Source organism: Panulirus ornatus, chromosome 4, assembly GCF_036320965.1.
Source record: "Panulirus ornatus isolate Po-2019 chromosome 4, ASM3632096v1, whole genome shotgun sequence".
Classification (NCBI taxonomy): Eukaryota; Metazoa; Arthropoda; class Malacostraca; order Decapoda; family Palinuridae; genus Panulirus; species Panulirus ornatus.
The window spans coordinates 65,631,546-65,659,277 of record NC_092227.1 but is presented as its reverse complement, the minus strand read 5'-3'; the positions used below and the strand labels follow the sequence as shown (position 1 = coordinate 65,659,277).

Below are 27,732 nucleotides of genomic sequence, written 5' to 3'. Positions count from 1 at the left end.
ACATATCTCAGGGGGCGAGGTCGGAAATGAGAGTCTCGCACAACTGCTGGAGAATAACTCGTATTTCTGAACTAAAGTGGGATGCGCAGGATGAGGTAGGGTAGAAAATTCATGCATTTTACCAAACCTTTATTAGGAAAATTTACACAATCCAACCAAAAGGTAGTTTTTTAAGAATCATAATAGGTTGTTATAACAAAAGACAAAAAAAGAGGAAAATATAAAATATAGAGGTAACACAGTAGAAAGTTTATGTCTACGTGCATGTTTTGATATAACTATATATATATATATATATATATATATATATATATATATATATATATATATATATATATATATATATATATATTGTAAGTACAAGGTGGCACCTGGTAGTAGGATCTAGGCATCAACCGTCCAGGAAGCACTTCCTCCACGGTATCGTGAGGGGTCAGTGAAAGCGACTCAGCGAGCCGTCCTTGTGTTGTCTGTCACGTACCTCTACTAGCCCAGGCACCTGTCTCTTTCTGCTCTCTTTGCTCCACATCCCTTCCATATATAACGCAACACTTGATAACACCTGACTTAAACAGCTCGTTACCCTTCGCCCTTCCTGGCTGGTCAAATTCATGACTACATTCTATGTCGGATTCTCCTGTGTGGATTCGGAATGGCGCTAGCATTCGAGGAGGGCTGGGTGGGGCCTACTGCTCTCTCCCGGACTCGGCTCCCTAACCTGGATCTTTCCCTCTTCTTTTCTACGACATCAGTGGTTTAAGATTTAACCTTTCCTCTGTCGAGGGCAAATGAGAGTTGGGGTGAGCGAGTATCAATATACTTCAGTAAACCTCAGTGAGAATAAGATGATTTGGAAGGAGCTCAATGGCGTGCGCAAAACGAGAGAACGAATGGGAGCATCAGTTCTTAACTTCGGATGTTGTAATCCTCCGCCATCATCTCCTCCTACTTTACCAATGCCATCTCCTATATTTTCCTCGCTCAGGATCCTCCAAGTATTCTCCCAGCTCCAAGTGGACAAGGCGTATGGCCCAGATGGCATACATCCTCGTGTCCTAAAGAGTGTGCCTCTTAGCTACCTCCAAACCTTATTCGCCTATTTCACTTCTTGTCTCAAATCCCAGATTTTTCCTTAGCCTTGGAAGCACGCCTTGGTGCAGCCCATTCCTAATATAGGAGACTGGACTTACCCCTCTAGAGTTCGCCCCATCGCTCTAACTTAGGGTATCTTTAGTCTTCGAAACTCTCTCTTTCTTAAAGGATTAGATTCCCATTCCCATCTTTCTGATCCCCAGTACGGATTTCGCAGGTCTGCCAGTGATCTTGCCTCCTCTGTGGCGCACTTCTGGTTCCTCTCTCTCACTCAAGGATTTTGGTGGAACATGTTGTAGCCCTCAACATCTCGAAAGAATTTAACTGGGTTTTTCTTCTTTTCTCTGTTCTTTAATGGACATTTTCCTCTCTGGCCCATCCAGTGAGCGCCCTTCCCCTCCACCTTATCAACACAGGTGCCCCTGATCTGCTACTACTTCTACACTCTCTTGCGCTGACGATTTTACATTACATACTTCAACTCGCTTTCCTTCTCCTCCTTCCTCTGATCCTTGTGTTCTTTCTCGTACTGAACAGATTTTCTCTCTCATTTCGGACCTGTGTCGTACCTCAGAATGGAGAAGCAATTACCAAATTGAATTCAATAATGCTAGAACGCAATTTCTCCCTATTTCTCCGAGTCATTCATTTCCTTGTGTTCAGTTTCAAAACACCGCAATTCAACCCTGTGATAACATAAGCATACAAGGCGTATCCATATCCTCTGGAAACCGCACATAGTGTACATCTCAGAGTCTGCTTCCCAAAAGCTAGGGGTATTGTAAAGATGCCATAATCTTTTTTGTTCTTAGCCGCTATTTCATATCCACAGGGGTTTTAAACGCCATAGTATGGAGCACTGCGCACATATCTAGGGTAGTTGTTTATCCAACTCTTTATTAACCAGAGGTAAATCAAAAGCCGTCCGTCTCATTAATCCTCCTGCCGTCACGTCTCTTCAACCGTCCCTTTCTGGATGCCGCGGTGTTGCTGCTCTCTCCCGTCTCTGCTGGTGTTTACTTTATCCACTCTTCTCGTGAGCTGTCTGCCTGTGTTCCCTAACTTAAAGCTAGACGTCATTCACGTGTCTGGCGGCTGCTGCTCCCCATAATTCTTGTGAGGAGACAGGCCAGTCGGGATTTAACCTTTATGATGCCCACTCCCGAACAGTAAAACTTTTGAAATTTTCTTCTTCCTTTCGTCTTTCCTTCTGCCTGTAACCTTCTTACCTTTAAGAGTCGAGTTTACAAACACCTGCGGATACCTAAATAATTTCTTCTCTTTTCCTCTCGTTATATTTTCTTTCGTACGAGATGGTTTTTGAATGGGCATATTTTTTTCCCGCGCATGTTATACATACTTGATTACCATTTCCCGCTTTCGCGAGGAACGGACGAAGAAAGGCCGTATTCGCTCACATCCATTCTCTAGCTGCCGTGGGCTATGCACCTAAACAATAGCTCTATATCCACAAACCTTTATGTGTTTTATCCCGGACGCTTCTCATTCCCTGGTGCACTTCATTGAAGAGCACGTCGACCCTGTAAACCACATCTTTCCACTTCACTTTATCCCATGCACGCCTTTCACCCTCAAAATCTTTTCACTCCGTCCTAACATCTCCAGTTGATCTTCCCGTTCTCCATGTATCCTTAACCTTTGACACATATATCCTCTTTGTATACGATTCCTCACTCATTCATCCGTATGTACAAACCGTATCAACACATCCTCTTATGCTCTCTTAACAACAACACTGTTTATTATGACACCTCTGTCTCACCCTTTTATTGCTTACTCGATCAAACCAATTCACTATATATATATATATATATATATATATATATATATATATATATATATATATATATATATATATATATGTATATAACGTACTTGTGGGGAAGCTGGATATATTAGCCACTAACTCTCTTTCACATTTCGCAAAGGCTTTATCATCGTTAGTGGACGAAAGAGATTACAGTTTCGTCAAAGAACTCACTTCGAAGGAGCTCATCTTGTGCTTTGCTCCGTAGTGTAAGTAACACAGGCTTGGAGCCGCGTGAGGATCCTAGAGAAGTGGTCCTGGGGTTGTATGGTAAAAAGAATTAATAGTACTAATTACAGTAATAATAATGGTGATAATGTATATGTATATATGCAGTAATGAAGCACCACACAGTGGGTAACATGATGGCTCCAGACACACCTTGTAGCCAAGTCACCAGCGAAGTGTCGGGCGATGTCTCATCATCAACTTTAAAGTCACATTTGAGGACCTGGATCACCTGAGGTATCTCACATAACTTCCAAACAAAGTTTAGAAGCGTTAACTTTGTCTGGGTACTTTTCCTCCCCAGGATGGACTAAGACATCTGCCACTACCCAACACTGTCGAACTGGCATCCTAAATCTCGTAACCTTTTAACAACTCTCGTCGAACTGGATCTTTTATCACGTTAAAGATGTATATGAAGAGGCAGCTTATGGCAATGGTTATATCGTATGATATACATCAGCCAGGATATAAACTTTTGAGGGATAGTAAAAGATTCTGGTGTTCTTGATTATCCTTGAAAAATAACATATTATCACCCATGACCATCAGATGAGAAATGCCTGGTCACCTTGGTGCTTACGTTTCACCCTTGGGTATGAATGGTCAACTGGGATGTTCCAAGCTACCTCTGGGCGTGGCGGGTCACTGTAGGGAGTGGTGAGTTACCAAAGGGCGCGGCAGGTCACTCTAAGGTGTTCTTAGTTATCTTGGGGCGTGTCGGGTCACTCCAGGTCACCTTAGGACGTGCTGCGTTACCTTTATGGCGTGCTGGGTTACCTTTGGGCGTGGTAAGTTACCTTACAGTGTGCTGGCTCACCCTAGGGCGCGCTGGGTCACTCTGGGGTGTGTAGGCGTACCCTAAGGTGTGCCTGGGTACAAACGTCACGCGGGCATAAGGGCCGAGTAAGCCTGGTAGTGTTGGACAAGGATCACACAAGAGGGATGGGGGTTGGCGTAGGTCACAGGAGAGCAGGAGATGAGTTGGGGAACATATGGCGGTGGTGATGACGGTGAAATGAGGTCCTACAGTCGTGCTTGGGGGCCAGGTAGGGTGAGAAGGGTGGTGGTGGAGGCAGGGCTGCTAGAAGAGGTCGCCTGGGTTGAGGCTTGGGCAGACCGGGTGGGTGCGGGAGCGGACAGATAGTCTGCGAGCTGCGCGGGAGGCATACGAGCGGGAGAGGGCTGGGGAACCTGCAAAGACCACAGACAGGATTAACAGACGTCGTCTCGTTCACGAAGCACAGGCAGGAGACAAACACGGGTTTAGTCACAAGCACAGAGCATATACTGATTATACATTGCATTATCACAAGCACATCATCATCACCACACCGTACCCACTACAGACCGAGCATACAGACACCAGCAGGACGTCTAACCTCTGTCCCAGGCAAACAGAACAGATTACCAAACATATATCTAATTTCTACACACTCAGGGATGCGGAACACGTCTAACGAGGCCACCTACGACATAGTAAGCATAACACCAAGATGGCAATACCTGAAGCCAGCCAGTCACTGACAGTGGAGGAGGATGGATATGTCAGAGGTTATCTTGACTCGAGAGCATAATAACTTTAACGATGTATACATCATAATGACTTTGTTCTCAGCATGACAAAGCTTGTAGTGGGTCATACCTGGATTATAACTTCAGCTGCTGTATAACTCATTCGTTCTCACTTATCTGTAGATTTCACCAGTAACGTTATATGGTGTTGATGTGTAAGGATCGGATACAGCAGTGGGTTGATGTGTAAGAATCAGACATAACAGACGGGAGGTAGCCATCTTGCATGGGGAAATTACAGTTATGGTATAGCTAGGCAGACGACTGGGGAGGATGGTATGGTGAGGGAAGAGATAGTGTGGTGAAGCACATGAGGTAAATGACCCAGGACACTGTTGGGAAGGGTGGATTGTGGGTAACTGAGGAAGAACTATGTTGCCACACTGACAGGTAGGGGTGAAGAGCCTGACCTGGAACTCTGACAAGGAGGTCGGAGGTCAGTGGGGGCACTGGCTTCAGCCACTCGCAAGTCACAAGGGGACTGACCGGCTTCTGGTTGGGCACTCCCACCCTCTTTTCCCACCTCTCAACAAGACAACTTTGCCACTTTGGGAGAACCCAAAAGGTCGTCCTTGTACAACCCTGTATCGACGTTCTCTGGGATGGGTATTTCGCTTCTGTGGACGGAGTGCCTCGTGTGCTCAGCACATAACAGTGATTAGGTTGGCTGGATTGGAGTCCTGCATCCCATCTTCTACTAACTCATTCTTCACGCTAGTTATGGGTTGGTCGCTCCTGCTTCCATGTCTGTTGCCTCAAGGATGGAGCGTACTGGGCCATGGAAGTTTTCCCTTCCTTTAAAACTCGTTCACATGTGTTCGGAGTCACTGCAGAGCTGTTCTTTGCAAAGTCAAACACATCTGCCAAAGCTCTATGGTCCTTAACCGAATACATGTCCAGTAACTAATGTAATTTAACCATTTCTCTTGTCATTCTACCTGATCATTCTGTGCCTAACTGTCCAACTGATTAAGACGCTCTTTTGGTGCCTTATATTCTTCTAATTTCATTTTACATGATTTTGCCTCAAAGCTTCCGCCCTCGTCTCCTCTCACTGATCCCCTGCCATCAGTATTCCTCCGCCGGATCTTTCAAGTACTCCTCCAGCTCCAGGTGAACAAGACGTATGGCTCAGGTGTCATACCTTCTCGAGTCCTAAAGGAGTGAGCCTCTGATCTGTCTGGTTCTCGCTCGCCTGTTGCGTCGCTGTCTAAAGACCCAGACTTTTCCTCCTACTTGGAAGCGTGCCTTGGTGCGGCCCATCCATTAGAAAGGAGACCGCCTTAACCTCTCCAGTTATCGCCCCTTTGGCTGTCACTTCTCCTCTCCAAAAGCCTTTGAAACTCTTTATAGCTCTCGCTTTCTCAAATACTTAGAATCCCATTCCCTTCTCTTTGATCACCAGTACGGACTTCGCAGTGCTCGGTCTACTTTTGATCTTGTATCTTATGTTGACCCACCTGTGGTTCTCCTCTCTCGGGAATTCTGGTGAAAATTTTGACAAAACCCTCGACATTTCCAGAGCATTTGACAGGGTGTGACATAAGTCTTTGCTGTCAATACTCCTTTTTGTTTTTTCTGCTCCTCTTTCTTTCCTAATGCATAGTTTCCTCTCTGTCCATTGTTCTGCAGTAGTCACTGATGGAGCGATATCCTTAGCGTATTCTATCAATAATGATGTTCTTCAAGGATCTGTCCTGTTGTCTTCTCTTCTTCCAGTAAGTGATCTCTCTTCCACAAAGCATAACCATATCCTCCACTCTCTTATAAACGCCCAACATAATCAGAATTACAATGTTTGCTTCGCCAAAGCTGAGTGTGTTGTATATGTGCCATAATCATTTTTCTTGTGAGCAGTTATTTCATATCTAAAAGGGTTATCTTCACCTTAGCATGGCATACTGCTCACACACACACACACACACACACACACACACCTGGGGTGGCTTTTCCTCCTCCTCTTTATTAATCAGAGTGAAGTGAAATGCCTTAGATCTGATTCTCCTGTCATCACTTCTCTCCAACCAGCTCATTCTGTACGGTGCAGTCTTTTTGCTCTCTCTCTCTCTCTCTCTCTCTCTCTCTCTCTCTCTCTCTCTCTCTCTCTCTCTCTCTCTCTCTCTCTCTCTCTCTCCTGAAGGCACCATTTTGGCCACGTCTCATGAGCTGCACGCCCCAAGGCTTGGACTTACGGCTCGCATCTGGCTGCTGCTGCTTCTCATAGTTTCTGTGTGGACACCGGCCAGTTCAAGCTCGACTCATGATACCTCCATCCTTCATACAACTACACTTCTTATGACCTTTCTACCCTTAAGAGTCGAGTTGACAATCACCTGAGGAGCGCTGATTAGTTTCTGCTTTCTTTTTCTCTTTCTAAATCGTTCATCCAAGATCGCCTTTAGATTGGCCGTGTGGCTAGATGATGAGAACGAGGGGGAGTTAACCTAAGATGGTGACGGGCGGTTGGAGTGACCTCAGAGACTGACTGGTAGGTGAGGGAGACCAACCTGAGAGACTAACTGGTGGGTGAGGGAGACCAACCTGAGAGACTGACTGGTGGGTGGAGACCAACCTGAGAGACTGACTGGTAGATAAAGGAGACCAACCTGAGAGACTGACTGGTGGGTGAAGGAGACCAACCTGAGAGGCTGACTGGTGGGTGAGACAAGGGGCCGCCAAAATTAAGGCGAAACGGAGGAGAGCAGGGCTGACCTGCGCGCTGATCATGAGGGTAAGGGGAAGCTAACCTGAGACGCTGACAACGGGGAACTGAGAAGGACTGACCTGGGACGCTGACAACGGGGAGCTGAAAAGGACTGACCTGGGACGCTGACGGGAGGATGAAGAGCCTTCTGGGGCTCGGAGGGCAGGTCGTGGAGGTCGGAGGAGGCGCGTCGCAACTTGGGCGTCTTCACAACCTCGCGCCAGTAGCGTACTGCGTCCTGGAACACCCGGGACACCTGTGGAGGGAGAGCAGAGTCAGGGAGTGTGTGCTGTGAGCTCGGTAAAAGGGTGTGTGGAGGGGGATAAAGTATGTGGTGGGAGAGAGAGAGAGAGAGAGAGAGAGAGAGAGAGAGAGAGAGAGAGAGAGAGAGAGAGAGAGAGAGAGTGGTGAGGTGCGTATGGGGATTCTGGTGTGAAAATTGTGTGAGGACAACTTATGAAGCTTATGAAGGTAAAGCTTGGTAAGGAGGTGTGCTAAGGTCGTGTGGTCAACGATTGTGTGGAGCAACCAAATGAGAACTTTTGCGGAAATGCTTGATAAAGGAGACTGGTGAGGGAGTGTTTGGGAGAGCACCTTTAGAAAGTGTGTGTGGGGAGAGTATGGTCTGGGAGTGTGAGATAGGCTGGTGGAGGAGAGAGAGAGAGAGAGAGAGAGAGAGAGAGAGAGAGAGAGAGAGAGAGAGAGAGAGAGAGAGAGAGATCCTGTCTTGTGAGTGTGTGGGAGAGCCTTTTTTTAAAAGAAAATATTGAAGAACCTGGTTAAAGATGTGTGTGTGTGTGTGTGTGTGTGTGTGTGTGTGTGTGTGTGTGTGTGTGTGTGTGTGTGGGTAGTGGAAGCCTAGTATTGGAGGCTGTGGGGGTATGTTGGGGAGACGCATAATGAAAACGAACACGTAAACTCCTTAAGAAGAAAAACATCAAAACAAAAGTCGTAAGGATAATTAAGTAAGAAAGCAAGGCGACGGAAAGTATCTTATGATTAGAGAAAAATAGTATAAAGACACTGAAGGAAAAATTACAAGCGCTCAGGAAAATACAGACAGAGATAGGAAACAGAACTGACGTATTAAATGTAATGGAAGCGGGAGAATACTTGTACATCATAATGATCAGAAATTGGAATGTAAGCAAACACAAGTAATGAAGATGGGGAAATTCAAAGGGAAGAAAGTAAAGTGGGTCAACAAGTATGAGGAAAAACATGGATGGACAGAACTGTAAAGGAGATCATGGAGGAAGTTGTGTGAGAGCCAGCACAACAGTAGCAGGTTAGAGTGCACGGTATTAGGTTAGATGATCACAGCAAATCCACAAAAGCTTTTCCTGTCCCAGAGGCCTTTCCTTCCCTCTTAATGGAAGGAACTCCCGCAGCGCTCAGAAAGCCGGCCACGTCTACCGGGCGGGACCTTAGACCTTAGGTCGTAAAGTGTCGTGATTTTCTGTGTGTATCTCCGTGGGGAAAAATGAGACATTTGAGGAGTGAGTATACTGTGTCTTCATTGTGATAGGTGTATCGTGGGCATGAAGGGTCCTGGGATGTGTTGAGTCGGTGTTTGTAGTAACATCGGGATGGGTGAAGTGCAGAGCAGAGATAGGAAATTGTGACTCGTGTTTGTCTGGGGAGTGTCTTTTCAGGAAGATGAAGATGTCGAATAAGTATTGAAAAGATTATTTTTCTTTCTTTTTACTTCTTAGGAGAATAAAGTCCTTTGCGGGCAGTTCCGAGAAGCTCTTCGTGATTCTAGGTTTGTGATACTAGATCTTGAGTGGCAGTCACTGCCGACACTCATATATCTTCCTCGGTCGTAGACGTTCTATACATGGTGATGTGTAGACCATCTTTTGCTTCTATGATGGACATCTAAGGAGAGAATTTGGTTGCTCACGTTGAGTTCATACCTGAATTTCAAGCGAGATATGTCCTCCATTCCTTTTTGCAACATTTTGTGGTGGTGTTCATTGTGAGAGAGAGCACACACACACACACACACACCCACACACACACACACACACACACACACACACACACACACACACACACACACACACACACACAGATATATATATATATATATATATATATATATATATATATATATATATATATATATATATATATATATAGACACATCACTGGCGTATTGACCTTGTAGTATATTGTTTACTCTGCCACACATATAAAAGTTTTCAAATGTTGGGCCAGAGGAAGAGATCCCTCTGCCACGCCTCCTACTGGTAAGTAACGCTGACCATCCGGACTCCTGTGGTACAAGCTATGCAAGCCTTCTACTAACTAGGCAGGTAACTTCGCTGGTGGTTCTTAAGGATTATGGTGGACGTTCTGAAGAAGGATCTTCATGGTTTCTTCGACTGGAACATGTATAAACAGACTCTCTGCAGACTTTTATGGAGGATAAATGATTCATCGACACTGGAATGATTCAGAGGTTAACAAGAGGTGAAATATATTAGGAGATCGAGCCTAGCGATCCAGGAATACGTCTGGGGTGTTTGATTAGCTTTTTCAAATCGTTAAGTTGGGGGAATGGAAAGGGCCCTGAATTCCACTGGGTTCATCCCGAGTGACAGCCACTGCAGTGCTGGCTCAGTTCTCTGCCATTATCACCCTTCCTGATCGACTAAATCTCGACCAAGTCTGATCTCGGAAGGTCATAAGTGTTCGCTTGAAAACGATGCCGTTTCCAGTCAGCAGAGGCCTGGCATCCAGTATAACCATTAAAGCAAACGTCAGACTTGTTCCAGGTCTTTCAGATGTCTGAGTTGTTGACACAGGAACTGGCATAGCTTCGCAGAGGACTTTGAAATTCTTTGTAGATTGACGAGTCTTTTTTTTTTTTTCACAGGATGAAATCATCAAAAGCTGCAAAATGTTCTTGACTAATTTTCTGTAACCTAATATTCTTGGCCATCGGTTCCAAGTTCGCAGACTTTACCTCCTGTTTTCCTGAACTGAGTAATCGAATTTCACACCTGCGAATTCCTCTTCCTCAGTCATGAACCTTCCCTCGCCAAAGGTTCGTCAATCCGTGTGAAGTATGTTGTATCTTAAGAGACACTCCAGAAGAGTTTAGATAACCAGGCCTCTCGATGCATCACTGTGCAGTGTGTGAGGGAAGGAACTGTACCAGAGACTGAAGTAGTGGTGTGTATAGCTCAAGGTGTGTTCCTCTGTGTCTGGATCACATGGGAATGAACTGAACATATATGAATATAAAGGCGTAACAATAATCTGTTCCGTGAGGAATATATGTGAATATGGCAACACTGTTAGGTTGTTAACTATGTGACAGAACTGTTTTGTTTCCACGTCGGTGGCAATACTGTCCTCTCATGGTGTTACACGGACGTGGGTTTAAAAAAACAAAGATCAAACAACAAGATCTCTAGCTAAGAGCTTTCACAAGTCAGTAGGGGAAAAAATAATAAACTTTAGTGAATTGAATTCGTTACACACTGATTGTTCCCACCGGTGCACACTCCAGGCTACCTCTTGTTGTGAGGTAACAGTGGTGCCACATTGCCAACATTACAATAGTACTACATCGTATTCCTATGGGATAGGGAATTATTTTTGCACCCAGTATATAGATAGATAGATAGATAGAGATAGATAGATAGATAGATAGATAGATAGATAGATAGATAGATAGATAGAGAGAGAGAGAGAGAGAGAGAGAGAGAGAGAGAGAGAGAGAGAGAGAGAGAGAGAGAGAGAGAGAGAGAATTTGATACAAGTGATATTCATCGTGGACTACGCCACAGTGCATATGTTAAACATACATTGGCGTCTTTTTCGTATCCCTATTGCCATGATAGAGACCAGTCCTCACACTACAAGAGTTGAAGAAACGAGAAAAAAGATGAAAATGAAGAGAGAGAATCTTGGGGAACCGTGAACGGAAAGAATAGTATAATCACCCAAGCACTAGAAACAGAAGAAGAAGAAGAAGAAGAAGAAGATGTTGATGATGAAGAGAAGCAAACAGATTTTGGTATGAGAATGATTTGAGGGGCAGCAGATTATATCGGAAGCACAGAACTGAACAGGGAATGAAATACCCGTCCTGATCACAGGAGCAACAGAGGATTGCAGGGAAGAGGGCGGTAACTACGCCAGACCCACCTCGTCGATGCTCTCCCTGACGGAGATCTCGTGGAAGGCGTGGCAGCAGATGTCCCGGCTGCGCTTGAAGCCCTCCTCCGTGGCCACCATCCTGTCCCCGACTTGGTCCTTCTTGTTGGCCACCAGCACCACGGGCACCTCCCACGACCCGTCCTGCAGCATGGACACCAGCATGTGAGAGAGAGAGAGAGAGAGAGAGAGAGAGAGAGAGTCTGTCTGTCTGTCTGTGTTTGTGTGGACTGAACGCCAGCAACCCTTGTGGTGGGTGAGGCGGAAAGAAAACACGGCAAACCGAGCCGAGAGAGAGAGAGAGAGAGAGAGAGAGAGAGAGAGAGAGAGAGAGAGAGAGAGAGCGCATCACCAGAAAAGAAAATTGAATTTTCAGCAGCGTCTTGGTATTGTTGTCGTGGTGGTGGCGGGGCGAGAGACCGACCCTGACCCAGTTAGAAGAGATCGTTGTAGCTCTCGGTGCTAATTGTCCCTCGTTAGTCCTCACACCCGCTGGTCCCCGGCGTAAGTCTGGGATAATTAGCTGAGGAAAACTCAGAATAAAATCGTGTAAGATGTTCTCCTGACGCGGTCATGCCCGAGGCAACCTTGATGGTCACAGGGACACAATCCCTCGATGTCTCGGTCAGGAGACAAGAAACCTTTCTATAAAGAATGTTAAAGTTTTGAAATGAAACAGAATACTAATAGATTAAACGCATTAGAAATGCTATGTAATGTATGAAGGCAATATGATGTACGAAGGCATTATGATGTATGAATGCAATATGATATATGAAGACAGTATGATGTATGAAGGCAATATGATGTATCAAGGCAAAATGACGTATTTTTCGTTTATCTCGAGATTTCTTGTATCATGATTTTCAAGAAAACACACCATCAACCACCCACCGCCCACCTAGCCCAACCCTCACCTCGCTGACTGACCCTCCAGCTTACCACAAAACCAGTCCACCTCCATCACCGGTCTACCCACCCCTCCATCACCCACCTTGCCCAACCTGCACACACTCCACGCCCCTCCCCACCCACCCCTTCTCCCCCAGTTACCTCCCACAGAGGCTTCCAAACTCCCTCTACAATACCTGTCACCTACCGAGTCCAGCATCCACTTCAACATCTGTCACCGACCCAGTTCAATACCCCTCCAACAAATCAACCAAACACCCCACCTCTAATCAAGCCCACTACCCATTCCTCACTCCACCAAGCAACTCATCGACCATCCTCTCCCCGTTACTCCCTTCTGTCACACCCCATCTCGTCTCCCCACCTGCCTCATCCACTACATTCCTTCCCCACCAGATCCCTCATCTCCCCACGTACCGCTGCCTCCACCATCGCTCCTTCACTTCTCTTCGCTTCTCTCTCTCTCTCTCTCTCTCTCTCTCTCTCTCTCTCTCTCTCTCTCTCTCTCTCTCTCTCTCTCTCTCTCAGTCTCGTCCTATAAGCCAAAACCACCAATTTCTCTCTCCGTGTCACAAAATCTCTCGTCTAATTATTGTCTCTTTCACATGCAACACAGCCTCATAACCTTCCTTCTTCAGCAGTACCACATCCTTCCTCCACCTTCCGCCCCCTTATTAGTCCACCGCAGTGACTGCCCTTACCTCTGTCTGGCAGCCAGTCACCGGCTCCTTTTCTCTACCCTTTCCCTCTCTCCCTCCTTCACTACTCTCTCCTTCCTTCCTCCTCCATAACATCTCCCTTCTCAACATTCACCTCCTCCACCACCATCGGCTCGTCCTGACTCACCCACCTTGGAGGTCGGGCTGGTGATGCGCCGCTTACGCTTGTTGTAGTTGATGAGGAACTTGAGTCTGTTGCAGTCGTCGAAGCTGCACTTGTCCGTCACGGAGTACATGAGCACGAACACGTCCGCCCACCGGATGTTGGACTCCAGCCTCACGCTGTCGGTCTCCTGCAGCAGCAGGAGGAGGCAGGGGAGAAGAGAGACACGGTCAAGGATAAATAGGAATATATTCTTTGGAAATAAGACGAAATACGATGGTCGTCGTATTATATGACTGACACATTTCTAGTTAAGGCGATTTCATGAGAAGTAACAGCCTGACTCATACACAAGAGAGGTACTCAGCAGCCTGACTCATACTCAAGAGAGGTACTCAACAGCCTGACTCATACACAAGAGGGGTACTCAACAGCCTGACTCATACACGAGAGGTACTCAACAGCCTGACTCATACACAAGAGAGGTACTCAACAGCCTGACTCATACATAAGAGAGGTACTCAACAGCCTGACTCATACACAAGAGAGGTGCTCAACAGCCTGACTCACACATGAGAGGTACTCAACAGCCTGACTCATACATAAGAGAGGTATTCATTCCTGTCTATCTGCTTCATATCGGTGACGTCTGTTTCCATATGTGTTTGATAAAAAAAAAAAAAGAAAAGCCAATTTGTTAACGGTAGAAAAATTCCGTATCTGACCGCTCGACAAAACGGGTTCTCGATCCCAGCGTCATATTGCAATAACGTTTCTGGTTGTGAAACACGAGAACGCTGAGGAAAAGTGAGACTATACGAATACTTTTTTTAGTTTATAATGTAGATATTCTGAGGTAATAACTGGTTGATGCTCATCTTAATAATGATTTGTATGTTACGCTGTTGTCTGACATTTTGACTTTCGGAAGATAAATATTCTGTTTGTTTGTATTCTTCTCTCGAAAGCCTAAATGTGAAAGCTCCTTAGAGGTTCTCAAAGTTAGCCAACACTATAAGAATTAACGTGTAAACAACTATAGGTTATCGAAAGTTTCGATCACATTTCGAGTACCTAACGTCCTGTAAGTGTCAAGTGTTTGGACGAACCACAACACGCTGTGGTTCCATGATAAGTGTGACACTCTCCTCATACCAGCTACCTGTGTATATTGATGTGAACGAGACATGTGTCAGGGCTCAGGCACACGCTCTTGACCAGGAGGATTACCGCTACTGTTAGCGAGCCGCACGCAGGTGGTGTAGCTCTCTGTAATCTTTTGTTCATAGACATACCGATGTGGACGCTGACACAGGCAATGGTTAGTCCGAGAGGGTCCAAGCATTCTGTCATTAATCTGGCTCCCACCGACGAATATTGACACGAGGAAAGGAAAAATATCATGGAAAGTCTACCTTCCAGAAAGTTACTTCAGACAAAATGCAACTCTGAGGAATGTTCTCGAGCATTTATCATCTCTGACACACATTAAAAAAAATTCTGTGTAGGGTAACATTTGAAAGGTGTTCGAAATTCAGATATACAAATGTCGGAAAATGAAAACAGAAAATGTCGAAAAAAGAAAAGAGAAAACGAAGTGAAAGCTGGAGGTCGACCGCTGGCGAACGAATGATAGACCAGAATTGTTATAGAAAGAAAATCTCGTAGTGAATATTGTACATTCAAATACTCCGCAACAACGCCGCCATCTTTACTATCATCTCCAACAAAAATACAAGAATAAGAATTATGAAGCGAAAAAGTTACAGAATTAGAGAGACAAAAATAACCGGAGAGAGAGAGAGAGAGAGAGAGAGAGAGAGAGAGAGAGAGAGAGAGAGAGAGAGATGTGTATGTCATTAGTGGCGACAAGACGGTGAGACCAGCACTAAATAAAGCCTTTAGGCCATTGGACACAGCAGGTGATTTGCTGCAACAGGTAAAGCGAGGTTAGAAAGAGAGACTTGTCGATACCTGTATAACGTGAGACGGATTAGATTATGAACTGTCCTGGAAAGTTGAAGTCAGATATGACGATACATCCAGTTGGCCAGCCATCTGGAGTTCTGGAAGAAAGAAGACACAAGATAGTTTGTCTTCAAACTTATCAAGCATTTCAGTAACTCATGGAAAGTGCCAGTCGGGATAAGTTGACAAAATTCTCAGAAGGAAGACAAGATGATGATGGGCAGCGAACATGGCTTCCGTGGTAACAGATCCTGGCTCACCAATGCCTTGGAATTTTTCCAGCGAACAGTACCATCATCCGAGAGAAATGCTATTTGACACGGGTATGAATTTCCGAAAGGCTCTGGTTGAGTTCCGCATGAAAGTTTAGATGAAGTCAAAACTTGTGGGATTGCTATGTCATCCAGTACACGTCGTCTGCAGGAAGGAAGATAAGAATACAACGAACAAACGAAAATCGATAACAAATGGGAGAATATTTGGATTCTTGAGGAATTAATGGCGTACCACAAGGCTTAATCCTTGGGCGCTGTATTTCACTGTTTACAAATCATCAAGAATCAAGTCTAATTACTAGACCGCAGCTGTGCTGAATACGAAAAAAGGAAGGAGATTATCATATCCTGGAATGACTGCAAAAGTATCCGAAATAACTTCGACTAGGTGTTAGCCTTGAAAGCAGACGCTGGAAATGCAATTTGACTTAGAAACACGTAAAGTATACGGCTTCCTCGAGATTGAGTCAAATGAAACTGAATGTAGGATGCTTAGGAGAGCGCTCTAGGAAATCCAGGAAAAGAAGGATGCTATGGTTAGCGTCAATAGCGACCTAATTGCTCCTAAGCTAGGTACAGCTGCCGCTGTGTTGGGATTCATCGCATGAGACACGATAGAAAACCTCAGAAACAGTAATTCGCTGGTGAGACTTATTCTGGTCCTTTCATTTTCACAAGAGACCAAAAACAGGCATTACAGATTCCATAAAAGATCAGCTAGGTTAATACCTGGTCTAGGAAACGAAGAACGGGTAAGAGAACGTAATCTAATCTCTTTACGGAAGCGAAGGCTTCGTGGTGACGCGTTAGAATGTCTTATGATAGAGAATGTTTGACTACGTCGATATTGATCCTGTGTTCGAGGTAAACAGGATTCATGTACCCTCCAGGAAAAACGTTGTACACCGTTTTCAGGAAAGACTTATCTAGAACTATTATGGTCGCTGTAAACTGGGATAACCAGCCTACTCATGTCTTTCAAAATAATAGACACGTTCGCGAAGGGTTGGAAACCCTCTCTTCTTTGTATTGTCATATTCAAATCAGAAACCGAAGAAGAAACACAAGCGAGGAACCGTCCTGGAAGGCTTAGGCTGGTGTGTTTGTATGTGTCTGTGTAACCGAGATGGCAGAAAAAAGGAGAGATGATAGCTATGTTTGATGACAGAACCCTGTGTCAACTGTGTAAAGAGTAGGGGGTGAGAGAAACCAGTGCGTTCTGGCTCTGAGTGCAGCTGCGTTAAGGGGAAGGGAGTAGGATGGTGTGGGAACCCTCAGGTGTACAGCTGAATGTGACGTCTTGAGGGGGTGGCAAGTGGAATGCATGATAACTTTCTGGTGGAGGAGAGGTGTGAAGGCTTGTGGTGGTCTTAAGAAAATATTGAAACACGCATGTGTGAAATGAGTGGTGAAAGTAGCTGAGCTTTGAAAAAATGAGCTGTTTACAGAGACACCAAGAGGGACTGAGCGAAGTGTAGACCCTCCCTCTGCGAGTACACTCTCTCAGATTTCTTCCTGGTCTCTCCATACCCTCCCTCAACCACAACTCTACTACTGATTCATCCACACCCTCCATAGACCACTACACTACCTCCAGTCCCTTTCCAGTGCTTCCACACTCTCCTCAACCATTTTCCTGATTCATTGTTTTCCTAATTACCGCTATGTGCTTTCTCGACCGTGAGACTATTTCTGTTTTCACCTTGATATCTCCAGGCTGTTTTTCAATCACTACATTACTTCCAGTGTCCTGCTTTTAGTTCATTTTTACCCTCTCTTTACATACACCTTCAACCGTTACAATACCTCCATTCTATTACTCGTTCCTCTAGTCTCTTCCTCTGTCTCCTCACCCTCCCTCGAACCTCTGGCAGCATCTGAATATCTCTACACTCACTCCACAACCACAATCCCACCAGGAACGCCCTTTTGCCTTCACACACTCCGTGGACAGCTACGCTGCCTCCAGACAAAGCTTCAGCGCAGTTGTTAGGAAAGATGTTACTGCTGTCTCTCCCTCCCTCCCTTCTTCTTGTCCCTTTCCCCTTTGCCTCTAACCTCCTCCTAATCCTTTCCATCTACCTTTCTCTTCCTCTTCCCCTTCCATCACTATTCCCCCCCACCCTCACCTCCAGCCATCCCTCAACCATACTCTCCCAGGGATATGAGACTTTTCCCGTGAACACTTTCCTATACAATTTGCATAGCAATGTACTCTCTTTACAACAATGATCATCCTTCACGGGTTCTATCCCGTCGACAGTTGCGCCAGGAGTGGTGGGTGGGGAGGTGTCCTCTGCCGTACTATCCTGTCCCTGCCAGAATATGATGAAGACCTCCGGACACTTGTACTGTCTTTTGACCGACGACCTCGCCATAGACCATTAGGTCCTCCCCTGTTCTTTGTCTTTCCCATACACCCCTCCTCCTCACCTGGTTCTTTCCCCTTTAACAATTTTCCCCTCCCTCGCTCCCTCCCCACATTCCCTCCCTTACCCTCAGCCTACAACACTACCATCTACTCCCTCTACCCCTCTGTCACTATCCCCAACCCTCTACCCGTCCTTCTGTGCCTCCCACTCCACCCCTGCCTCTGTACCACCACAACCTCCTCCCCTTCCACCCTTTCTCTTATGTCCTCATCCACATCCTCCTCCAATATGCCTCCCATACACGTCCTACCCATCCTCTTCTACCCCAGCCATGGTGCAAGAGAGAAAGATCGTTCCACCACTTAGTATGTATAGTTACTTGCCTTCGGACGAACGTACGTATCTGATGGTAATCAAATTTCAAACACCAATAACCTAAAAATTCTTGGCCACACAGTTTGATGTTGGCTGGTGATATTGGTATCAATATGACGAAACATGAATGAGGAAATATGATGATATTCCGTCGACGATGGACGGTGGTAAATGAATAGCATTTTTTATTTTAAGAATTAATGAAGCACGAGAGGTAAGTCTATTTCAGCAACTTAAGAATAAGAATTTTTATTTATATTTCCATCACTGTCTTTCTTATTAGTCGCCTGGAGCGTCCTTGGAAGTGACTTCCGATTTTCTTGGCAGTCGATCAGAATGACTGGCGTTCACCAGATTCAATGTTATTATGTCTCAAGGCTGCTTGCGTCTGTTGGGGCGGGGAAGGTGTGTGTGCAAGGGTTTATGGACGTCTCTCTCTCTCTCTCTCTCTCTCTCTCTCTCTCTCTCTCTCTCTCTCTCTCTCTCTCTCTATATATATATATATATATATATATATATATATATATATATATATATATATATATATATATATATATATATATGTGTGTGTGTGTGTAAATTCTGTATGAGGTGTTTTAAAAATCGAGAAAAATGTATTTGAATCTTTATATCGACAGATAAAAGAGTCCAGTATCATGCATTGATTCTGCTCCTTCATCAGCCACGGTGTTCACGGTACATATAGCCCTTCCAGCAGACGAGGTTTATGACGAGTGAATTTCTTCAGTGTTCTCTCGAGTATTTTCGTTTCTTTATGTACAAAAGTGACAAGGAATCCACCACTTCTGACGAGAGTATTGGCAGTTTCGTGCAAGTGAGCTCAGCCGGGGAGGCTTATAACTGGGAAGTCTAATCGTGCAAATGTAAGACATAAAATTCAGGCCACAGGATCATGACCAGATGTAGAACACTTGTGTTCGCAATGAAACTGTTATTCTCGTCTCTAAATTCGAGTCACATTCGCCTCGTTTGGAAATGAATTGGTTCCTGAAGCTATAGTGGTTCACTAAACTCCTCCTGAGAACTTGATTATATCTCACAGTGAACATTAACCATTCTCGGGGTTGGGAGCACAGAGCTCCTCTCTCAGTCTGAATAGCAACTGCCTCGGATGGAAAGGTTCATTCTGTTTCTCTATATATTTCCTTATTCAGGTTCGTGTTTCATTATCTCGAACTGCATGGATGGATGGGTCGTTTTATAGTCTCATTCTTGTGGCTTGGTATCTTCTGTGGGTTTTCATCATCTCGAGCTAAAGATTCGCTGGTTTGGTATAGAGGTTTGTTATCTCGGTCTTGGGGTTCAGTGAAATGAGTCTGTGGTGATCTCATCACCTAATGCGATAACCCTGGGCTCCAGGAGTTGTTACTTCTACCGAGGTTGATTGATTGAAGAGAGGGGGTGGGGGGGGTGACAGGATGGGGCCATTGTCTGAGGAGAGGGCCTGTTGGAGGATGGAGGGGGATGGGAGGGTGTGACGAGTAGGAGAAGGAGATACATACAGTTAAGAGAGAGTGGAAAGAGCAGCCAAAATTAAGGACAGATGGAAGGGGAGTGGAAAAGGCATGTAATCAGTTGCTGATACGACGGAACGGGAGAGCATTTTGGGAATGAGTGGAAATGATGGGAAGGCAGACGGAAGAGGTGAGCTCTTAAGGGATTGTAAGTATGATGTGAGGTGAATCGAGACATTACGAGTGGTTGGGTAAGGAATGGTGGGGGTCGGAATGGGGTAGAGAGATTACGGCCATTATATCTGGAGTTGGGCTATGGGAAGCATAAGCCAATTAGCGTCAGAGTAAAGGATTTGAGTTCGTAGCGGCACGCACTTCGTTAGTCTTAGGAAGGCTTCGAGACAGCAGACACCCCTCGCAGAAATGTCTGTGGAGAGGCTTAGACACACACGACCCTCGAAGACTGCAGGACTCTAACGAGAGAGAATGCCGGATCTAATGCGCCAATTACGCTCTGGGGTGAGAGTGCATTACATGCGTTCTGAGAGTAGCACTGATGTACGCGAGCTACATGCTCACCCACGCCGCCCTGGCGAACAGACGGGGCGGGCGGTGTGTGTTCTGCGTTAAGAGGGATTGGAAGAGGAGTGCCATGCGATGTTCAGCGGTGCAGCAAAGTGAGCACGTACGTATGGTACATACGAAACGCATTTTGATCAGAGAGAGAGAGAGAGAGAGAGAGAGAGAGAGAGAGAGAGAGAGAGAGAGAGAGAGAGAGAGAGAGAGATTACTTATGAATACTTCGATTTTTTTCCAAAGTTCAGGCCGAGCACATATCTTACGTCAGGAGAATATAAAGTTACGAATAATGATGGTTCGTGCGAGTTGCACGTTGCAGAGCGTTATGTGTGTGTGTGTGTGTGTGTATATGTTGAGGGGGGGGGGAAGAGTTCCATGATTTTGCGGACTGAATGCCAGCAGCCCACGCATGGGTGAGGCAGAAAGAAAAGACAGCCACCTGGGTTAAAGGAGAGAGAGAGAGAGAGAGAGAGAGAGAGAGAGAGAGAGAGAGAGAGAGAGAGAGAGAGAGAGAGAGAGAGAGAGAGCTGGGAGGCTGGGTTTCATACGTATGAAGGTGAGGGACGGGTGTCACAGTGTTGACACGATGGTTCCGGTGTTGGCCACCAGGCGGCAGCAGAGGGACTACCCATCACTCACACGGGACGTAACGTCACCAGCCTCCGTGGTGGAGTGGGCAGCGTTGCCATTTATGAATCTCGGGGACATCTGCTCGAGTCCCGGACAGAAGAGTCGGTTAACAGGCAACCCAGTTGTTCACCTCTCCTGGCAATGCTCATTAAGGAATAATACGGTTCGAAACACACACACACACACACACACACACACACACACACACACACACACACACGCACTTCATCTTTAAACACGATAGCACATATATTGAGACCAATATCTATGATGCATCAAATGTAAACAGTGGTTATTCAGTGATCGAGTTGGATTATGCGGTAAATCATAATATATTAAAGATCAAAGAGGAACCGAGACTCATAGAACAGATATACGTAATCAGGGAAACTACACAGAGATAAACAATCTCTTTGAGAGCTTGAAATGGAACTTGGATTTGCGTTGCCATGAGACAGGCAACTTTTTGAAAGGTTTTGTGACATCTACCACGAAGTAGGAGCAAGGGTGCCTTCCGCTGCAAACGGAAGATTAGCAAATGGAAGCTGTGGATTAATAAAAGATGTCAGAAGGTGAGGGAGGCTAGGATGTATTGTGGAAGTGAGTGGTTGTGTAGCCAGTCACCATATGAAAGGTATAAAAGAGCAAGGAATGAGGATAGAAGGATAAGAAATGAGAGGCAGAACAACTGTGAAAACATGATTCTGGACACGGTATGAGGTCATGCAAAAGTGCAGCATAAATTCATTGGGAGTAAATTGTTACTTAAAGAGCAACCCATCAAACTAGGGAATTTAGTAGGGAAGATATGTGGAGGATGACGGGAAGATAAGCTGAATGACAAGGTCATAAGCGCTTTTAAGGATGAAAGAGACCCATAACCCCAGCGCCATTGATATGGTAAGGGATGGTGGCCTTAGCGTTGACGTTGCTAAGACATAAACAGACGACTAAAGTTCACTGACCCACGTAGGGTTCATGGTCCAAATGAAGTTCCTTCATCCGTGCTGAGGAGGTATGAGTCTGCACACGACATGCAGCATGAACTTTTGTTCAGTGTGACGCTGCAGGAAGGTATGGGTCTGAGGGAATGGAAGAGGACAAATGCCATATCTCTCCTTAGGAAAGAAGACCTGGAAGTTGCACTGAGTTATAGACCAGCCATTCTGTAACAAGAGTTGTCTGTAAAACAATGGAAGAGATGATCAGAAAGCAAACGAGTTCCCACTTGCGAAGGAAATGTAATGTAACATGGAATCAGGGAGGGGTCGTGCATAGTATATCAGACTCCCGTAATAGCGTTGCCTCCGTTTGAGACGAAAGAAAGTGATGAGTGGATTGAGCGTTTCTGTACGACCAGAAAGCATTTGATGACGTGCCACACAGGAGAATGGTTGAGAAGTTGGATCTTATGGAAGGTGGATTCTTCGATGGATAGGTGATCACCTTGGTGGAAGGGAACAAAGGACACAATTCAGAGGAGCTTTATCGAAATGGGTTTAGGTCAACGTATCACAGGGTTCGGTCCAGGGACCATTACTCTTCTCGACCTTTGTAAAGGTCCTGCTCGAAGGACTGGACTTTTGAGTATATCTACAGATGATGCCTATGGTCATGAAGGATGTAAACAATGATGGGATTACATTAACTTTCAAGGCGACTCAGACACGCTCCAAAGCGGTCTGGTACTTGGTTAATGAATTCCGTCATAGTAAATGCAGAACACTGAGGACTGGACCCAGTTTAAGAAGACTTGGATACAAACATTATCTTGCAGGAGGTAAACCGCAGGATCCTCTGTGTAAGAGTCTATGAAAAACAAATTGTCTGCTGTCACATATAGAATGAAATATTCTGTAAATGTATATTTGGCCACAGTTAGAAAATCCTTCTCAAGAATGGTCAGTGGGCTTAATGGTCGGCGCGCTTAAGCGCGAATAACTTAAATAGAAGGTCCAGGAGAGGACAACAAAGGTGTTACGAGAATTAAGAGAGCTGTGTTAAGGTGAGAGATAAAGGACTATAAATTGGTACACCCTGGAGGAGTGAGGCGTAAAGAATGACGTAATGATGATGTCAGTTATTGGATAGAAGAACCAGAGACTACAGCATGAAATGATGACAAAAAATATTTGAAAAAATGTAAGAAACGTTTGGGAAATATATTTTCTTTAGAAAATTTTATTATATATATATATATATATATATATATATATATATATATATATATATATATATATATATATATATATATATATTATATAAAGCATTTCAATGAGAGTTTGGGTAAAGGGCACATACATAGGGAATGTTAGCATGTTGCTCTGTATATGTATGACATATGTTTATCTTGCTCTGTATTACACAGACATTGTTACCTATGATGCTGTCTGCATCACTTTACCGTCCGGGAAAAATGTCATGTATTTGATGTTAGTATAAGGGCAGTAGATGAATACTGTACGCAAAATGATGATACTGTGAAAGGTGACAAGATATGTAAGTTTTGAAAAGCTGTATGGTATTAGTGTAGAATGTCCTACCCTTACCGCAGGACGCCCAACCCTTACCGCAAAACGTCCCTTTCTTACCGCAGAACGTCTTCCCCTTACCTTAGAATCGGGTGATTACAAATGCGTAAGTAAATATACACATTACTTGAGATGGTTCTAGCAAGCAGGAGCCGACGGTGTCTGTATGAAACAGTTCTTCAAGCATCTCCTGTGTGAAGATTTATTTGCCAAATGTTACTTGACAAAAATGTTTCCTTGAGTGGAATGGCTTCCTGAGCACGGAAAAAGTTCATGGATGTTTATGCGGAGTGTTGCTACCACAGCTGTGGGTAGGGAGCATACGGTGTTTATGTGGCGAGGGAGGGGATGGTGGAGGCAAGAGCAAGAAGGTTCCCCTCATCACGTTATTCTGAATACGATCGACGCTACAGACAACAGGTCAGGTGTATTGACAGAGCCCTTAAGAGGAGGCTGCCAGGATCAGAAGTTTGTAGGCTTCCTAGAAGGAGGTAGGGTAAGCTATGAAGGATATTCAGTGAGAGAGAGAGAGAGAGAGAGAGAGAGAGAGAGAGAGAGAGAGAGAGAGAGAGAATGATATGGCAGTAGTATGCAGTCAGTTTTGATTTCATAAAACTGTGTACAGTGAATTTATGAATCTGTTGCTATTAGGATGTGAAAATTGTATTCGCGTTTGTTGAGTTTTTCAGCTGCTGGTAGTGTGTAGGAGGTGTGTCTCATGTTGTTTATAAGCAAATGTACCATTTTTACGTGTGGTGAGTGTATCAGCTGGTGTAAATTTGAAAGTCTGTAAGTGTAGTGAGTGAGGCCTGGTGGGTAGTGTGAGGTGGTTTTGATATTGCTGATGACGGTGGAGGGAAGGAGGTTCCTAGAGCTGTTTGTGATGGTGGAGGGAGGCTGGTCCCCCGGAACTGCTGGCGACGATAGAGGGAGGCAGTGTCCCGGAACAGTTAGTGATGATAGAGGGAGGAGGACCTGTGGCCTCGTCATGGCACCAGTAAACAAACACTTGACGCCCTCCTGACACACTTCTGCCCCAGCAAGCCCTTCCTGCGTGGCCCTGACGCCGCCAAAAAGCGTATTAATGACGCTGCTGGCGGGAGGGACACAGACAAACACTTGCCCTCCCTCGAACTTGACTGGTAGCTTCCTCGTAAGCCTTAGGTCTCCCGTAACGCTAAACCAAACAGACCACAGTGTGACTGGTGTCATAAACAGTCCGTTTGATTAGTCTCATGAACGAACGGAGTTTCGTAACGATTTCATTCCTGATGGAATTATTTCTTCATTATAATATGCTAGAACTGTAGTTTGGGCTGTTTTTGAAGTGGCGTTATTCTATGAAGAAAAAAATTGTAAAGCTTTGTACATTATTGGCCAGATTACAGTTACGCTTTTGTAATTTTTTCTTTCTTTTATCAGTGCAGCATTATTCATCATTGTTTTCTGTTGATCCGGTAGGCATTAGGGTGGCCCGACACAGTGACAGGCAGGCACGTGTGTGGCCCGACACAGTGAGAGGCAGGCACGTGTGTAGCCCGGCACAGTAAGAGGTAGGCACGTGTGTAGCCCGGCACAAGAACCTTCAAGAACACAGGGGATGTATGGGTCAGGAGGAGGAAGAGACTGAGGATGTGATGAATAACGGAGCGAAAGATGTTTGGAATGATCAGGGCCTGAACATGCTAGAGGGAGTGAGGCGGCCACGGGATAGAACAAATTGGAAGGATGTGGTACACAGGGGGTGACGTGCTGTCACCGAGCTGATCCATTGCAAATGAAGCAGTTATGAGAAATCGTGGAAAAGTCTGTGGGACTTGCATGCAAGGGCTCTTGTTTCGGCGAATTCTGCATGACAGCTAAATAGGAAAGTGAGCAAAATAGTACTGTTTCCTTTCCTTGTATGTCTGCCGTTACTTCGCTAACGTTGGAACACAGCAAACAAGTATGATATATATATATATATATATATATATATATATATATATATATATATATATATATATATATATATATATATATATATCCCTAGGGATAGGGGAGAAAGAATACTTCCCTCGTATTCCCTGCGTGTCGTAGGAGGCGACTGAAAGGGAAGGGAGCGGGGGGTCTGGAAATCCTCCCTTCTCCTTGAATTTTCCAAAAGAAGGAACAGAGAAGGGGGCCAAGTGAGAATATTCCCTCAAAGGTTCAGTCCTTAGTTCTTAACACTACCTCGCTAACGCGGGAAATGGCAAAAGTATGATAATATATATATATATATATATATATATATATATATATATATATATATATATATATATATATATATATATATATATATATGACAAGACTTTTAGAAGTGAAAAAAAAAAAATCTTTGTCATGATCAGGAACGAGTTCTTGAAGTTATGGAAAATTGTGATTGACAGAGTCTGCCTTCTCATTACATAGTTCACCCAGACAGATGTGAAGAACTCGGTGGAGCAAGCATCCTGCAGAGGAGGAAAGAGTCAAGGAACAGCGTACAGCCAGCCGTCATCAGTAAAGCCAAGAGAGTGCTGGGGTACCTCTCCAAGAATTTTGATGACGAACCGCCAGAATCCAAATCAGTGCTATGCATTTCGTAGTGGATCTCAGTATGCTTCACAGACAAGACTTTATCAGCACCTTCTACCCAGCTGATCAAAATGACTCGCACAAGAAACTGCGGCTCTGTCCTCGCTAAATCCACTCATCAAAAATCGCTAATTTTTAAGTGGAATTTTGTAACCCGAAGAAGTCACCTCGGCACAGAATACATATGTTGTCCACTTTTTGTCAGAAATTTTATTTTGAGAAATAAGAATACGTAAATTTCCTTCACTTTTCCATGAAAATTGTGAGGAGAATCTCTGGATAATTTTTGAGTCATCGACGTACATCTTTGATATTAAGGTGAATTGTTTGAAAATGAAGGAAAGATGGAGAAATGTTAGAGTATAAAGAATGGTAGCGAAAGTATTATTGAAAGAAAGGACGACATACGGAGGGAACCACAGTGTTCATAACATGAAGGAGGTTGGATGATATCAATGACGTAACACTTCTCGAAATGAAAGTAATTTCTTTAACAAGAACGAATGAATTAAAGGCAAAACTCAATGAACTTCGATCACCCTAAATATTTCTTAACTGCGTAATTGATCATTGGAACAACAAATCTCCACATTTGATAAGTTTAATATCGGTAAAATCTTTTAAGAAAATCTGAATGAATATTTTCAGTCGGTAAGGTTTTGTTATTGACTCTCAGCAGCCACAGCCTAGCCAGGCACCTCCGGGTCTTCTGTTGTCTGTTTTGCTCTTGCACGTCCGCGACGGTGGTGGGTATCCAGGAATCTGCCCACCTCTCGACCTTGCGCCTGTTTACGTATTAATGTTGTCGCATTTCATGGCCATCAACTAATGGCGCGTCATTAAACCGAGTAACGCAACATGTACTTCAAATGCATTCACACGTTTATATATAAATGATCCAGAAAACCACTGAGATGTACGCAGTCTCTATTTGTAGACAAGGTAGATTACTACAGGGGTGTGCACCTGTATGCAGTACTGGTCTTTGAGTACTGCTATTAGGAATTCGAACACAGATGTTAAGGCAGAACCAAGCAACACGTTTCGGTCACGTATCGTTATTCATTTGGTAAACATGCGATTGTCTTGGACAATCGCATGTTTACCAAATGGCGCCCCAGCTTCGTCTCTTCGATGTATATCAACTGACTCATATTTCTCTCGTGTGTCTTCCCTGATGATGTGATTATTACACGAAAGTGCACTTGGGAACTTGTCGTGTTTCATTTTCCCCGTGGACTCATAGGAATATATATATATATATATATATATATATATATATATATATATATATATATATATATATATATATATATATATATACTTTTTTCTAATATGGTACAGATGTCGTTTCTTCCACATAGTTACGTCCAGTTGATTCACCACATTCTCTCCCATTTCTTCTCACTGTGTTTTATAAATCGGTGAAATTACAGTGTAAGACGCTATAATTAATGCAGACAAATTGCAAAACAAAGAAGGGTCAGCGGACGTAATAGACTGGTCCCTTTGTGCTGGTCATTCACGCTACGATAATTAGAATGTATTGTTGCTGAAATAGCTTTTTAAAGTTGATGAAAAGCACTTCAGTAAAT

General features: G+C 44.5%; 1 protein-coding gene and 1 long non-coding RNA gene across 3 annotated transcripts in view; one reads left to right on the top strand and one right to left on the bottom strand.

Annotated features, from left to right (window-relative positions):
* LOC139764552 (uncharacterized) overlaps nucleotides 1-27,732 on the top strand; it is a 482,407-nt gene that overhangs the window by 259,106 nt on the left and 195,569 nt on the right. The window lies entirely within an intron of this gene.
* Nucleotides 1-27,732, bottom strand: part of LOC139766757 (ras-related and estrogen-regulated growth inhibitor-like) — a 156,288-nt gene that overhangs the window by 13,840 nt on the left and 114,716 nt on the right. Inside the window, exons 4-7 of one of the 2 annotated variants that reach the window (XM_071695688.1) lie at nucleotides 13,363-13,524; nucleotides 11,592-11,744; nucleotides 7,545-7,683; nucleotides 173-4,342 (exon numbers count right to left, since the gene is read on the bottom strand). In XM_071695688.1, the coding sequence (XP_071551789.1) occupies nucleotides 4,233-4,342; nucleotides 7,545-7,683; nucleotides 11,592-11,744; nucleotides 13,363-13,524 (564 nt within the window). In that variant the 3' untranslated portion in view covers nucleotides 173-4,232. Of the gene's footprint in view, nucleotides 1-172; nucleotides 4,343-7,544; nucleotides 7,684-11,591; nucleotides 11,745-13,362; nucleotides 13,525-27,732 lie in introns of those variants that run through there. The other variant, XM_071695680.1, reaches the window with a different exon arrangement.